The sequence below is a fragment of the Meriones unguiculatus genome, chromosome X (assembly GCF_030254825.1).
Source record: "Meriones unguiculatus strain TT.TT164.6M chromosome X, Bangor_MerUng_6.1, whole genome shotgun sequence".
Lineage (NCBI taxonomy): Eukaryota > Metazoa > Chordata > Mammalia > Rodentia > Muridae > Meriones > Meriones unguiculatus.
Window position 1 is genome coordinate 148,247,555 of NC_083369.1, and position 14,719 is coordinate 148,262,273.

General features: G+C 46.8%; 1 protein-coding gene across 1 annotated transcript; it reads left to right on the forward strand.

Annotated features, from left to right (window-relative positions):
• The first annotated feature begins 460 nt into the window (after window positions 1-460).
• On the forward strand, window positions 461-820 carry LOC132649967 (histone H2A-Bbd type 2/3-like). Its single transcript, XM_060374740.1, has one exon. The coding sequence runs from the start codon at window positions 461-463 to the stop codon at window positions 818-820; it is 360 nt and encodes a 119-aa protein (XP_060230723.1).
• Window positions 821-14,719: the final 13,899 nt, after the last annotated feature.

Genomic DNA, 14,719 nt, shown 5'->3' on the forward strand with positions numbered 1-14,719 from the left:
CAAGAAGTAGGGTTCTGAAGGAATAGATATTCAATTGCTGTGGTCTGTGTGTCAGCCTTTGTACTTCTCTTCCCTTACAGACTCTTACAGCACCCTTGCTCATGTCTATCCCGATGGCTGCCGGCATAACGGGCTGACCACTCTGTGGTGTCATTTTTAAACACTTCATTCGATACTTTATCGATATGAGCTCACACGTCCACTCAACAACTGTCTCAAGTAGGACATATCAGTTATGAAAGTGGGAGGTGGGGGACAAAGAAGCATTAATGACGAGACTAGGAACCCTCACACACACGTCATCAGTGGGAGAGGGACAGGGTTCTGACCACGAGAGGTTGCTAGGATACGCAGCGAGACACAGAGGGAAAAGACGTTAGCAGTTGGCATTGGAGGCGGTTAGGTCCAGCGCCCAGCAGGCCAGCAGAGCGAAGCCTGTGAGCTGTCCGTCGAGCCCAGCATGCCCAGGAGAAGGCAGAGAAGCAGTCGAGGGTCTTCCTCTCGTCGCTCCCGCACCTCCAGAGCGGGGCTGACATTTTCTGTGAGCCTGGTGGAGCACCATCTTCGGGAGGGCGGCTACGGACGGAGACTGAGCGAGAGTGTTTCTGTCTACCTGACTGCCATCTTGGAGTTCCTGGCCCGCAGTCTGCTGGATCTGGCAAGCAATGAGGTCCAACGCCAGGACAACGAGAGGCTCATCACACCGGAGCTGCTGGATCTGGCTATCTACAATGATGCACTCCTGAGTGAACTGTTTCAGTTCATCACCATCTCCCACGTGACTCCAGGTCAAAGAAGTGGCCGTAGTCGTCTTCACTAGCTACTAGATGCTGATGGCACCTGGATCCGGGTCACTTAACGGCGTATTGGCCTGCTCTGTTTACCCATCGCACCTCTTCAGTCACCCTGCCCAACCTCTCCCATGGTCTGTCCTGCATACCTGGACAGCCTTGTTCCTTGCTTCCTCCCACCGCCTTCCTGCCCAAAAGATGTGTTTTAATTAAAGCTTTATTCAAGAAACCCATAAGCTTGCTTCCCTGGCTTTCTTTTCCCCTTTGGCCTTGGGAAGGAGTTGGGGGGTGGTTGTGGAGGGTGGCAGTAGGGGAGGAGTGGGAGGTGAGCCTACTTGAAGGAACACAGGATGTGGGGATGCTGCCCAGTGACCAGAGGCTGGTTTCCCTTGCTTTTCCTTTGGGCATGAGGTGGGAGAAGGAGGTGGGGGACAAGGGTGAGGTGGACCTCATTGGAGGAAGCAGGGTTGGGAGGGTGGTAGGTGGTGGGGTGTGGTTGACCTACAGCCTGGTTTCCCTAGCTCGTCCTTTGGGAATGAGGTAGCAGTGGAGGCAGAAGATAAGGCTGGCCTAGTTGTGGGAACACAGTGGTGTTGTGGTGCAGGTGTGAAAGCCAGGCAGGGATGGGAATGGAACACTGAATTCCTTCTCTGGGGTATGCAATGGGAGTGCCACTTGTCCCTGAACCAGTCTGCACCACTCTTGCCAGCCACATCAGAAAGATGGCCTTCACATAGAAGACCACAGAGCAGTGGGGACCCACATGCAAAAGTGGCCTTTGGTTGAGGATGCACACCTCAACAGAGCAGTGGCATGTGAGGGCTAGGGTCACTGAGGAAAATAACTAATGATTGTTCAATGAATCACCAGAAAATGTGCCAGGAGTCTTCCCTGTCCAAGCAGGAGAACAAGATGTAAACTAGCCTATCAGCACCTGACATATCCCACCAACTATGGCATTGCCTGCCCTGAATTTGAACTTTTTATGAGGCTGTATCCTATAGGCTTAAACTCCACCCCGTATACTGTGTGTGTGTGTGTGTGTGTGTGTGTGTGTGTGTGTGTGTGCACTGCTTTGCAACCTGGCTTCTCTTTTCCCTCAATTTATGTTTGTCTAAGCCTCATGCTCAGAATAGATGGTTCAAAGCTGGTGTCACCCATGGCACATACAGCTGATGTCCAGATAGAACCTGAAACTTCCTCTTAGTGCTTGGAGCTGAAGAGGTCTCCTTGTGCTCTGGAAAAGAAGATCATAGCTACTGCCTACTTCTTACTTCAAACAGCTGCAGCTACATGTGCCTTTGTAGGGCATGGCCACCCTAGCAACTTCAGCTAAGGCCACACTTTGGAATAGCTCTGCCCTGTCCCTGCAGTCTCAGCACTGACACTACCTCTTCCAACTGCCCTGTTCCCAATGACCTCACCATACTCTCATGCAATACCCTGCCAAAACAGTGGAGATTAATAGCTTCATAGGGCAATCCAAGTAGTGGAGATATAGAAAGGAATATATAGACTGCATAGGTAAAATCTAATGAAAGTAGAAAAAAGACATGCATATAATAGTTATCATAGCTTATAAAATGAAATTCTGCCAATTATAAACAAATGGATTGAAATATAGGGTATGAAGGGGAAGGCAGACTTCCATTTTTCTATGAGAAAGCATTGATCACAAGCATCTTGGGCAAGGAGAATTTTGTTACTGTCCATCATCTGGAGAATTCAAAGCAGAGAGCATGGATAAGGGCTAGTTTTGATTGCTTCTCCTGGCTTGCTCAGCTGCCTTTATGATAAAGCCTGGGCCCACCTGCTCAAAAATGGCACCATCCACAGTGAGCTATTAGCAATTAGTGGTCAAAATGCACCACAAACATGTCCTCCCTTTAGGCCAGTCCACCTCAGTTGAGTTTCCATCCTCACAGGTGCGTCCATCTGGCAGCCAAGATAACCCATTGCATCAACTGTTAAGTCTCAAACCTAGGATAAATGGATAACTGAGGTGCCTGTTAATATATCAAAGCAGATGCTGGCTGCCAGGTTCTCTTTCAGTCCCTACCTGTTACAGGGTATGTCTGGTATGCCGCACCTCTTACATTAAACTTCATGTCATCCAGACAATTTGGTTACTTGTCCCTTTTGCTGTACCTTTTACCCTCTTGGACGAGGCTGCCTCTCTTGATCAATCGTTTCATAATTGGTTTTCAACCTTTCCCTGGCTCACCACTCTCCTCCCTTCAGTCTTGGGACCCATGGTGGGTTTCCTTCTTCTCATATCTTTCGGCCCATGGGTCATCCAAAGGCTTACTAGCTTTGTAAAACAGCAAATTGACTCCCTGGCATCTAAACCATACAAGTTCATTATCACAGACTTGATTCAGCTGACGGAGGCTTAGCTGAGCCTGAGGAAGACTGGTAACAGTCCATCACATGGGTCTTGATTGTTTGCTTTTGGCTCTCATGAGAACAGCATGAAACTCAGATAAATGCTTGCCTGATATGGCATGGGCACCACAGGGGTGTAGGACAAGGTACAGCAGAGAAAGGACCCAATTGTCTGCTTCTGAGTTCCCAGAGAAGCAACCTGATTGCATAAAGGTTGGTGTTTTATTACCCCTAAACACAACCTTCTGGGGATGCCCTCAGGTGTTGATGGGGTTTTCCTCTCCTCCCCAAAAAGATACCCCAAGAGGCTGCAAAATGCCCTGGGAGGATCAGGTCTCTACTCCGGCCCCCCCTCTGGTTAAAGCCCACTGTCTACAAAAGACCTCATGTTCATAATGTACCTGTTAGCCTCTTAAATTATTTGAGAAAGGGAGGAGATGCCAGGAGCCAAGGCCATCTAGTAGAAAGTTACAGACAGCCGAAACAAGGTCATGGTGAAAGATTTACATTTCTGGAACCCATGAGACATCTGTTCCTCAGACTAGACATTTTGCAATATCTTAGCTGACATTCTTGTAATATCTCTTTTAGTAAACATTCTTGAGCTGTTCTGCATCATCATTAATCACCCTGTCATGTTTTGTAAACTATATTGCTGACACATTTTTCTTTCCTGTCTTCTCCCTATAAAGTTGTGTGAAATTTTTCAAATAAAGGAGAGCGAGATCAGACTATAGACTTGCTCTCATTCTTTGTTTATCTTGTCACCTCATTCTTTTCACCCCTCCTTAGGAACTGTTTGAACTCCCGCTGGACGGGACATGTATGAATGCATAGACAAGACAGACATCCATGACCAGCTTCTAGGAAGGAGCAAAGCCTGGAGAGCCCTGGGTGAAAACAGGTTCAAGGAGAAGGAGAAAGACCCTCAGCAGGATCACTGAGTAGAAATCTTTCGGGAGCCTAGGCCTTCCAGGGTCAGCCATTCCCTTTCTGGGAGGTCTGGGCATCAATAGGCTGTACTGCATCAGTGGGAACCTGGCCATTATCCAGAAGCTGTGCTATAAAGTGGATCATGGTGAGGTCCTTCCCCTGTCCCTACCCTGGGGACTGAAGGCTCTGGTGGATTCTGATTTCTCCATTGCCCCCGCCCCTACCACACTGTAGATGAGCACTTGGACCTGGACCAGGTGTTCTGGGAAGACATCCACATGACCACGGGTCAGCTGCGGCTCTTCTTCTGAGAGCTGCCAGAACCCTTCTTCCTCTTCTTGCACTTCCACCAGTTCATAGCAGCCATCAGTGAGCAGCATGGTAAGAGGAGGGATGAGGAGTTTGGTCTCCTCTTGTCACAGCCAGCACACCATGTCTGGTCCCTTTCCTCACTCAGAGCAGCACGACCCTGCTTAGTGCAGCCTCCCTATGCTTGATCTGGTGCACACTCTGCCTATCTCCAACCACAACACACACTGACTACTCATGCAGCACCTGTGCTGGTGGGCAAGCCAGACTTCCCATGGCAAAAAGAGAGGACTGGTCATAGCTGGAGCCCCTCTTGAGAGACTCATCAACTTCTGCGCCCTTGATCCCATTGGTCCCACTGCAGGGTGATCAAGCAGAGCAAGCAGAACCACATGCCTGTGCAGAATGTGGCCATCCTATTCTGGCCCATACTGCTATGGCCTGAGATGGAGGAGGCCAACATGCCAATTACCATGGTGTACCAGAACCAGGTGGTGGAGATAATCCTACAGCAGTATACAGACATCTTCCAACCTCACTGACTGAGGACCCTGGACAGCTAGAGGCCCTAAGGCTGGACTTCCTCTGAGGCTCTCCAGCTCCCACCCCACAACACTGTGACTTCTACACCCCTCAGTTCAGAGGGTATAGTGATCATGGTGGGCAGTTTATGAAATATGCTATCTCCCTGTTGCTTCCCCTTAAGGGGTTTCTTGGAGCCCTGTCCTGTTTACAGAACCACCTATTTTGTGGATGTGAGACGGTGTCTGGGGATGGTGTGAATGTTTACTTTCTAGGGCCATGGCTGGGAGGAGAGATTTGATGAGGGCATTCTGGCTCACTCAGGCCTGCACATAGCCAGGCTTTGGTGGATACCCTGTGTTATGCAGGAGGTCATGAAGCAGTTACTGATATTATCCCTGCTGCCATGGGAGGACTGACCCTTGGCCACCAGCCCAGGATACTGACTGTTTTCCTCAGCTTTTTGCTGCAGTGGCACCCTGATGCAAGCCACCCGAGAGCTTTTTCTTTGCTTCCCTCTTTCCCCAGGCCACACTTGTTCTCTACAAGGGTTATTCAGACCTACCACATGCCTGCACTGACCCACTACATACACTACATAGTTCCAGGGATCTGGGGCTTGCAAAAGTGACGTGACTTCAGGGTTCCACAGGTGATCTGATCCCCCGCAAAGGCTCTCTCCACAGCAAATCCAATGTCTAGAGCAGAAAGTGGTGCCTGAACTCCACTGTAGGACACAGTAAAAATGCTGGAGCACCCTGTGTGTGCTAGGGGTTGGGAGTCTCCGAAGGCAGCAGGGAACTTACCACACTCTTCTGGGCTAAGAAAAACAGTATAAGTAGAAACCCCCAGCCCCTGGCATCACCCTGGGTGGGTGCCTACCTATTACCAGCATGCAGAGCTAAGAGAGACCTGTCCAGGAGATTAGAGCCTCAGGAAAACAGAATTAAACCTGTGTCACCTGGTCTCTTCCTTCCTTATGCACACGCCCCCTCAGTTTACGGATTTTAGCCCCTAACTAACCCCACCACCACAATGACTCAACAAACAGTATTAGCTAATATTTATTGTGCATTCATATTATGTCAGCTTTTACTTGCATTCCTCCATTGGTTTCTTGCAGTTGCTATTTATTGTGGGTCCTCATGTGCCTGGTGGTATGCTCTGGGGCAGGGATTCTACAAGGGCTTTCTGGGTCCTAGTCCTGATGGTACCAGGTCCAAGAAGGAACAAGTGAGGCTGCTTGCCAAAAACCTATATATTTAATGTCTTAAGGCAAGCTAAGAAATGTTAAATAAAGTGTTTGTTTTCTTACATTGGCGAATGTTCTTTGATAATGGTCTGGAAGGCTAGAATCTGTGGGAGTAAGACATCCCTAGGAGGGACCCCGGGGTTGTTCTCTGGCCTTCACAAGCACTCCTAAGTGCGCACGAGCACACACATACACACACACACACACACACACACACACACACACACACACACACACTAATTAAAAGACTCCAACCAAGTACCATGCATGGAGATAACCTAGAACCCCTGCACAGATATAGCCTATGGCAGTTTAGTGTCTAAGTGGGTTACATGGTAATGGGAAGAGGGACTGCCTCTGATGTAATCTGATTGGCCTGCTATTTGATCACCTACTCCTGAGAGGGGAGCAGCCTTACCAGGCCACGGAAGATGAGAATGCAACCACTCCTGATGAGATCTGATAGACTAAGATCAGAAGGAAGGAGAGGAGGACCTCCCCTATCAGTGGACTTGGGCAGGGGCATTCGTGAAGAAGGGGGAAGAAAGGTGGGACCAGGAGGGGAGGAGGAAGGGGCTTATTGGGGTATAAAAAGTGAATAAAGTGTAATTAATAAAAAATAATAATAAAAAAGAAAAAATTCCTAAACCAAGATTTTTAAAAATAGTTAATCACAAAAAAAAAAAAAAAAAAAAAAAACAATCAAGAAAAATAAAAGCTTGAGACACTTAAGTGCCTTGATAGTAGAATGCCCATGGTAGACATTTGGAGAGCTTAGCAACCTGGGACCAAATTCAAGTTGTCTGTTTTTCTGGCCTCTGCTTCATGCTATGAGAAAGTTCATCTTGATTCATGGTATGAACTCAGACTTGGTCTTATGTTGAGAGGTGTGTTTTGTTTTGTTTAAGATGAGGTTTCACCATACAGCCCTGGATGAACAATCACTGGTTATGTAGACCAAGTTAACCCCGCACTTGAGATGATCTCCCTCTTAGTATCATGATGACATCCATGTGTCCTCACAGCCAGCTAATAGCAGGATCTTGAGACCTGCATATTTACAGAAAGAAAGAATGAGCAGGTCTTCAACTGATGCAAACCCATGCAGGACTTTTTTTTTTTTTTTTTTTTTGAAGGGAGGGATGGTTCTTCTTGTGTGCTCATAAGACAAGAAGACATATAACCCTTCATTAGGGCCCTCACCTCTCTCTACGGAGATATGTTTTTAGCACGTGTTTCTCATGGTGACATCAGCTTCAAGAGGTTAGGGATGCCCCAAAGCCATCCTAGCTCCCATTAGTGTGCCCCATATGGATAGGCTACCCAGAAGTGTGCCTCCAGCTTCTGCTTAAACCCTTGCTAGCACAGATTCCTGGTAAGCCAGGTGCTCACTGCTGAGAAGCAGATGCTCTGTGCTGAGCTTTCTCAGGAAGAGGGAGTAACTGGTTCACATGTGATTTCATATGTAGTTGAGTCTGCCATTCCCTTTGATCTGTCTTAAATAGAGCTAGAGCTACATAATACAAATAAGTACCATGGGCTCAGTAGATATGGTGCATGTTGCAGCCTGAGATCCTGAGTTCAGTTCCTACATGGGCGAAGGAGAGAACCTAGAGTCAGCTTCGCAGAAGTTGTCCTCTGTATACACATTGTGACATGTGTGTGTATATGTATATAGACACGTACATTATAAATGATTGGATAAATAAATGTGAAATTATATATTTAAAAAGCTAGTTGTACTGATGTGAGACTTTAATCCCAATGCTCGAGAGACAAAGGCAGGTGGATCTATGTGAATTCAAGGCCAGCCTGGTCTACAGATCATGTTTCAGGATTGCTAGGGCTAGCAGTGAGACTCTGTCTTAAGAACACCAAAAGAAAGGCAGACACACAGAAAGAAAGAAAGAAGGAAAGAAAGAAATAAGGAAAAAAAGAAAGAAAGAAAGAACGAAAGAAAGAAAGAAAGAAAGAAAGAAAGGAAGGAAGGAAGGAAGGAAGGAAGGAAGGAAGGAAGGAAGGAAGGAAGGAAGGAAGAAAGAAAGAAGGAAGGAAGAAAAGAAGAAAAAAGGAAGGAAGGAAGGAAAGAAAGAAATGCACATTATAAAATATCACTGCCCTTCAAGATCCAGCATAACAGTCTTCATCTCCAATCCCCATCCTTTTCCAAAAAATACAGGCATTGTCAGTGTACATTGTCTTTGTCTACATTGTCCCTAGACACATTTTTTTTTCCTGTGGAGTGCAACTCACAGGCTTGGTGACTATCACAAATGGTTGTGGTGCTGACCAAAGTAAGATGGGAGAGGCAGAAATCCCTGCCTCTCACATGGAGGCAAACACAGACAGAAAATCTTCCATAAGGTGACAGGGGTGAACTGTTTGTTGGCAACAGACATGATTTTGAGCAGGGCAAGAGAAAGGTTTCTGGAGGCTAGTTTTCCAGGGTGTTTTATGTGTGGTTGGTGCTATGGATCAAACCCAGGGCCTTTTGTGTGCTAGGCAAGTACTGGGGACTGGCAGAGTCTGGAGACACAAAGCTAGTAGACAAAAAGTGAGTAGCACATTTGGAGGCCTTGTCCTTCCCTTTTCTCTTAGGAGACTCTACTATCTCACCTGTTACTTTAATTCTGAAATTCTGCTTCCAGCCTAACTTTCCTTCCTCAGAATACCCTGAACAACTACTTTGTGCCAAGTGTGGTGCTGATGCAGATACACCTCTAATAGGCAGCCATCCTGTCTCCAGGAGGACTTCCAATCCATCAAGTATCGTACCTCACCCATACAGTAACAGATAAGACCCATCCATTTAAGCCACCTATTCATCCATTTAAAACAATAGATCCTGAGTATCCAGCATTTGTCTAGAGCTGCATATATGATGACAGGGAAGTAGGAGAACAAGAAGACCCTCCTGTGGGAGAGGGAAGGTAAAACACATAAACCATGGAGACAAGCCAAGAAAGAGTTCTATGATAACACAACAAACAGGGTGTGGTATGATAAGGAGTAACCACGGCACTTTGCAGAGCAGGTTTGTTGGAAGGGATACAATGGAGAATTGCTCAGAGAGTGCAAGTTAGAATTGTGCAGAGTCCATGCTCCTGAGGAACAGATGAAAGGTGAGTGATGTCTGGAAAACTGGTATGTTCTATGGGGACCATGAGTGGAAGAAACAAAGAGGAAGCCTTTAGCTAGAGTGGGGAAAGCTTGTGGATTTTTTAAAATTATTGCTTTATATGGTGGGATGTAAACCCATTGGAAGGCTACATGGATGTGAACTGACAGCATTCTAATTGACTTTCTGTTTTTGTGGGCTTGTGTTTGTGATACTGTTCGTGAGACCTAGGATTCTTTATATGCTGGGCAAGGGCTCTGTCTACACTTCCAGCCACATTGGATTGACAGCATGAGTATGGGGCTGATCAAAAAACAGTGTACATCTCTCTGGGCCAAGACTGAACTTTCAGGACTAACTGCCTGCTGGAGGCTTGGCTGCTCTCCATCAGCCCAGGAAGTAGCCCTGCATACCCCCAGCCTGGCACTTCTGAGTCCTACCTGTGTTCTTTCTTCCCTACTCTCCCTGCTCTGACTTGCTCTGTCAGTGTCTAGACCAAGGAACCAGAGATCTTCCAAGCAGTGTTGAGTGCATCTTTGATGCCAGGTACCTTGGCCACCTGGCATGGCCTCAGTGTCTTCCCATGTTCCCATCACAGGTTAGAGAGACGACAGGCAACTGGCTTAGGTGAACAAGGCTCTGCTAGGCAAAGAGGCTGTGAGTGGTTAGCAATGGCCAGGATTTCAGCAAGAGAGTGATCAAAAATGCTAGAGCATAGATGTCAACATGAGAAATGAACAAAGAAAGATAGGGTGATGTCCACGGAAAAGCAGAGCCTACAAGAAGCTTACTCCAGAGAAAGTCAACTGGGATGACAAGAGGCAATGCCAGGATAGAAATCTGGGGCAGAACTACTGGCAGTTACCATTGAGGATCAGAGTTTGAGTATGGGAAAAGCACTCCATAGAACTGAGAAGGTCAGAAATGTGTGAGCCTGAATCGCAGGAATGAGACTGGGCTGAATTACAGGCAGTGAGCTAAGAGCTAAAGCCCCAACCCTTGTCATGAATAGGAGTGGCTGGGATGCAGTAGAGGACTCCATAGTGCATGGATGGCTAGGGTGTGTCTAGAAGAGCCAGAGGACAGCAGGTATGGTAAGGAACACTTCTAACCCAGGCCCTTGGGAGCCTGGAGCAAGTGGATTTTGAGTTTGAGTCCAGCCTGAATACACAGTGAAACTCTTTCCCAAAATAATTTTCTGCTGAGGTATAGCTAGTGGAAGATCACATATCTAGCATAAGCAAGGCACTGGCTTCCATCCTAGCACTGAAAAATAAATACAGGCAAAGGAATAGGAGAAAGGGCTTGGAAGCTGAAGAAAGAACCCCAACCCCCACATCCCAACCCTGAGGAGTTTGCTTTGGAGAGGAATTCTGGGATGCCTCCACAATGACAATGGGTAGGAAGGTCCTCAGAAAGAACTGCAATGGAGTTCAGAAGAAGGCCCAGTAATGGAGCTGTGCCAAGATGAGGCTGCTCCTGGCAGATGCTATACCTGCCTGAGCAGAAGACTAGTCAGGGTCCCTGATGGTTAAAAATATACAGAAGCCTTGGGAAGAAAGTGTCCAGGGACATTGTGGAGGATTGATGTTCCCAAGGCTGGTGAGAAGTCACAAGCTTTTGGTACAAACTAACCCGCTTTTCTGAAAACAATTGAACTTGAACCAAGGAACTCCCAGCATCTCTCGAAGCTGCTCACACTTTCTCCCCAAATTCCACTCTTTCCAGCGTGCGGGTATTTGATAATGATTGTCAGCAGGGCTCTTATCCTTGGCCAAAAAATGACCTATAGCTAGGGGTTTCTTTGAAGCACAGTGCAGCTGAGGGCTCTAGAAGTTGGTGTTCCTAAAAAAAAAAAAAAAAAAAAAAAAGATGAAAGCAAATGAACTGTCCACCCTCTTAGCCTTGCTTGTGTAGAGACCAAAGCTGAGGCCATTTTTGTCAAACTACTCATGACTGTCTAAGGTAGAAAAGCAGCCAGGGCACTGGTGAGGTGTAAAGTATATGAGGACCCAGTTTATTCTACACAGTTCACTCAGCTTTGAAGAAAGAAAACACGGGCACCATATTTCACTGGAAGAAGGCCTAAAGCATTTGTGGGCAGGCTTGATATTTCATTGCTGGTTAATGTGTATGCATGCATATATGGTTTGTATGTAAGTAGACACTTATGTACATGTGTACACATAGAGACCACAGGACACTCTCAGGTGTCAGATTCAGGAATGTTGTCCACCTCCTTTGAGGCAAGACCTCTTGTCCTGATGCTCACCAATTTGGCTGGATTGGCTGGCCAGAAAGCAAAAGGTATCTACTTATCTCTGTTCCTCAGAGTAAGGATTATAAGCACATGCCACCAGGCCAGGCTTTTCTCATGGATTCTGAGGCTCAGACTTGGGTCCTCATGCTTGTTATCCAAGCTCTTTACAGACTGAGCCATCTTCCCCAGTCCCCAGGGGCTTCAGAACTGTCAAACACAGCAAAGAGAGGTAGGCAGCACTGGAAGATAGATGTGAGATGACTCAGGACAGAGTTTGCACCCTGGGCGATAGGACCACTGCAATGTCAGCATCTCAGCAACCAGGAAGAGGAGGTCTACCTCAAGAAAGTGGATGTAGGCATGAGTGGGGACATAAATCACTTAATCCTATCCTATTCGTCATGGGCAATCAGAGGGATCGGTTGGATAAGGGACTCTGGAGACTGCAGGTCCACATGCTCAGCAAGACCCTTGCTCCTAGTTAGATAGGGAAGCAAGAAGGGAGAACCCCTGGGTACATGGGCTTTTGCCAGAAGCTGGCTAGCCAAGCATGAGAAAATTTGGCCACCTCAGCTCCTCAGAAATGAAACTTCTTTATGGCCTCATTTATTATTTGAGACTGGCTGTCCGTAACTCCCCTACGGTGATGCAGAGAAGCCTTAGTGAAACTATTCCTGGGGGGTTGTGGGAGAGAAGGTGACAAGAGCTTTCTGGTGACCCTGTGTGGGGGATTTTCTGGGAGGAAGAAAGGGCCAGGCACTCAGAGTCTCTTCTCCTTTAGCTCTACCTCTGGTGAGGGAGCTGGGACTTGGTGGGGAGTCAGCCTGTGTTTTGGTGTCAATACCACCAGGAAAGATCAGTGCGACCTACAAAAGTCACTTCTGTCTTCAAAACTGTTTCCTTATCTGTCAAATGTCAGGTGGGTTGATCTTTAAGGTGTTCTTCTGCCCTAACATCACAGGAGATCAGTCACTCTGAGCTCCTTCCTCTGCTCCTCCACCCCAGAGCCTGCAGGCTGGAGGAACACCTTGCTAAGCTGTTCTACAGACCCCCCCCATGATCTCTCCTTAGCTCTACCTGCCACTCCCAGTTTGCTGAGACTGATAGAGGGTGAGGGGTACTACTGCCAAGCCCCTCTACCTCTGAACATCCACCCTGGGCCAGGGTATCCCTCCCAAGATTTCTCTATCAGTGCCACCACCAGGCACTCTCTGGGGGGGAGCAGCAGTAGGAGGTAGAAAATGGGAAAGCATGAGCCATTACTTCCAGCATGGGGCCCATGATGCACTGTCATTGCATTTGGGACTTCTCAGAGCTCATCACAATAGTTACTAATTGCTGTGGGAATTTAATATTCTGCTTCCTTGCCAGACTGGAAGTGCCAACAAGGACGGGCATCAGGGTCTGGTTCACTGCTGTGTCCCCAAGGCTTGTCTCTGTGATTTGCATACAGGAGCTGTACATGTCAGCATGTAATGTTAAGGGAATAAATGAATAATTGCCGTGAAGCACTAAAGACCCCTTTGCCCAGATATATTTGGTCCTTTTGGAGCTCCTATCTTTTTCATGTCATACTAACTCCCCTTTCTTTCATATGATTCCCTGCACTCTGCCGAAGTTATGAGTCTTAGTATCTGCTTTGAAACTCTGCTAGGTAGAGTCTTTCAGAGGCCCTCTAGAGTAGGCTCTTGGCCTGTTACTTGTTTTTTCCTACATCCAATGTACATCCCATTTGTCTTTCTAAGTGAGGATTGATCATCTTACCCCGTGTTCTCGTTCTTGTTTATCTTCCTTAGGTGTATAGATTTCATTATGTTTATCATATCTTATAGGTCTATGTAAGTGAGTATATACCATGTGTGTCTTTCTCCTCCTGGGATACTTCACTCAGAAAGATCTTTTCTAGATCCCACCATTTGCCTGCAAATTTCATGATTTCCTCTTTTTTGATTGCTGAGTAGTATTCCATTGTGTAAAAATACCACAGTTTCTGTATCCATTCCTCTGTTGATGGACATCTGGGTTGTTTCCAGATTCTGGCTGTTAAAATAAAGCTGCTACAAACATGGTTGAGCAAATGTCCTTGAGGTTTCTTTTTTATATAATCGATCTGCCATCTCTCCTGACCTCCGCAGGATCCCCACATTCATGTAAATAAAATTAAGTCATTTCTTCTTAAAGGTTCAGCTTGTAACCAAACATGGATGGTGTGTTGTGGCTGCTGCTCAGGAGGCTAAGAGAGGAGGACTGCAGAGTCAAGACCCTTGACCATATCTCAAAATAAAATGATTATTGTCTTACTGCAATTTCTATTTAATGTGTGTGCACTCACACCATGGTGCACATGTTGAGATCAGAGGATAACTTCTGAAAGTTGCTTCTCTTTCTCCAGTCTGTGGGTTCCAGGGACCAAAATCTAGTTTTCAGGCTTGGCATCCCCAAAAATGTTTTCTTGAAAAGGTATTGGAATGTAACATGTGAGGTCCTAATTTCAGTCTCCAGCACTAAGAATATCATATTCTGGGCCGATACCCAGTGATTCTTCAGTGTATCTACGTTCAGCGTATCTAGGGTGAGTGAATTTAAGAAGGCATCTGATGCTGTAACTTTCACTCAGGTTGGAAACTCATGCATTGCAGAGCTCGTTTGGGGAGGGATGCACAGTCAGAATCAAGCATGGAGCCCTGGCTCTGACCTGGGAGGCTGGAGCAACTTCTTATGCCATGGCATACACTTGGGCAACAGGGAGAACACCATGACCTCTTCCCTGGAAAAATACAAAGCACTTCTTGTTCCTGTGGCTCCCAGACCTCCTTGAGCCCACTCAAACCAAGAACTGCTGTTACAGACATAGCTTACAGCTCATCTAGTAGTACCCTTTCATCTCTACAACTAGACTTCTGTGGAGTCATCAAGTCACAGCAAAAGGAAATCAAGTTGGGTGTCCTCTCAGACAAGAAAGAGCACTTAGTGATCCTCTGCCTTGTTGTTTTATGGTGGGTCTTCTTGAATTGATTTAACCATGGATAAAACTTTAGTTTAGTTCTAGGCCAACAGAGGAGCATGTGGGTCATGGTGGCTTAAGCACAAGCCTCAGGACACTGGCAGAGTGGCTTGAGCCATGGTCCACAAGCTCTGTTTCTCTAGCC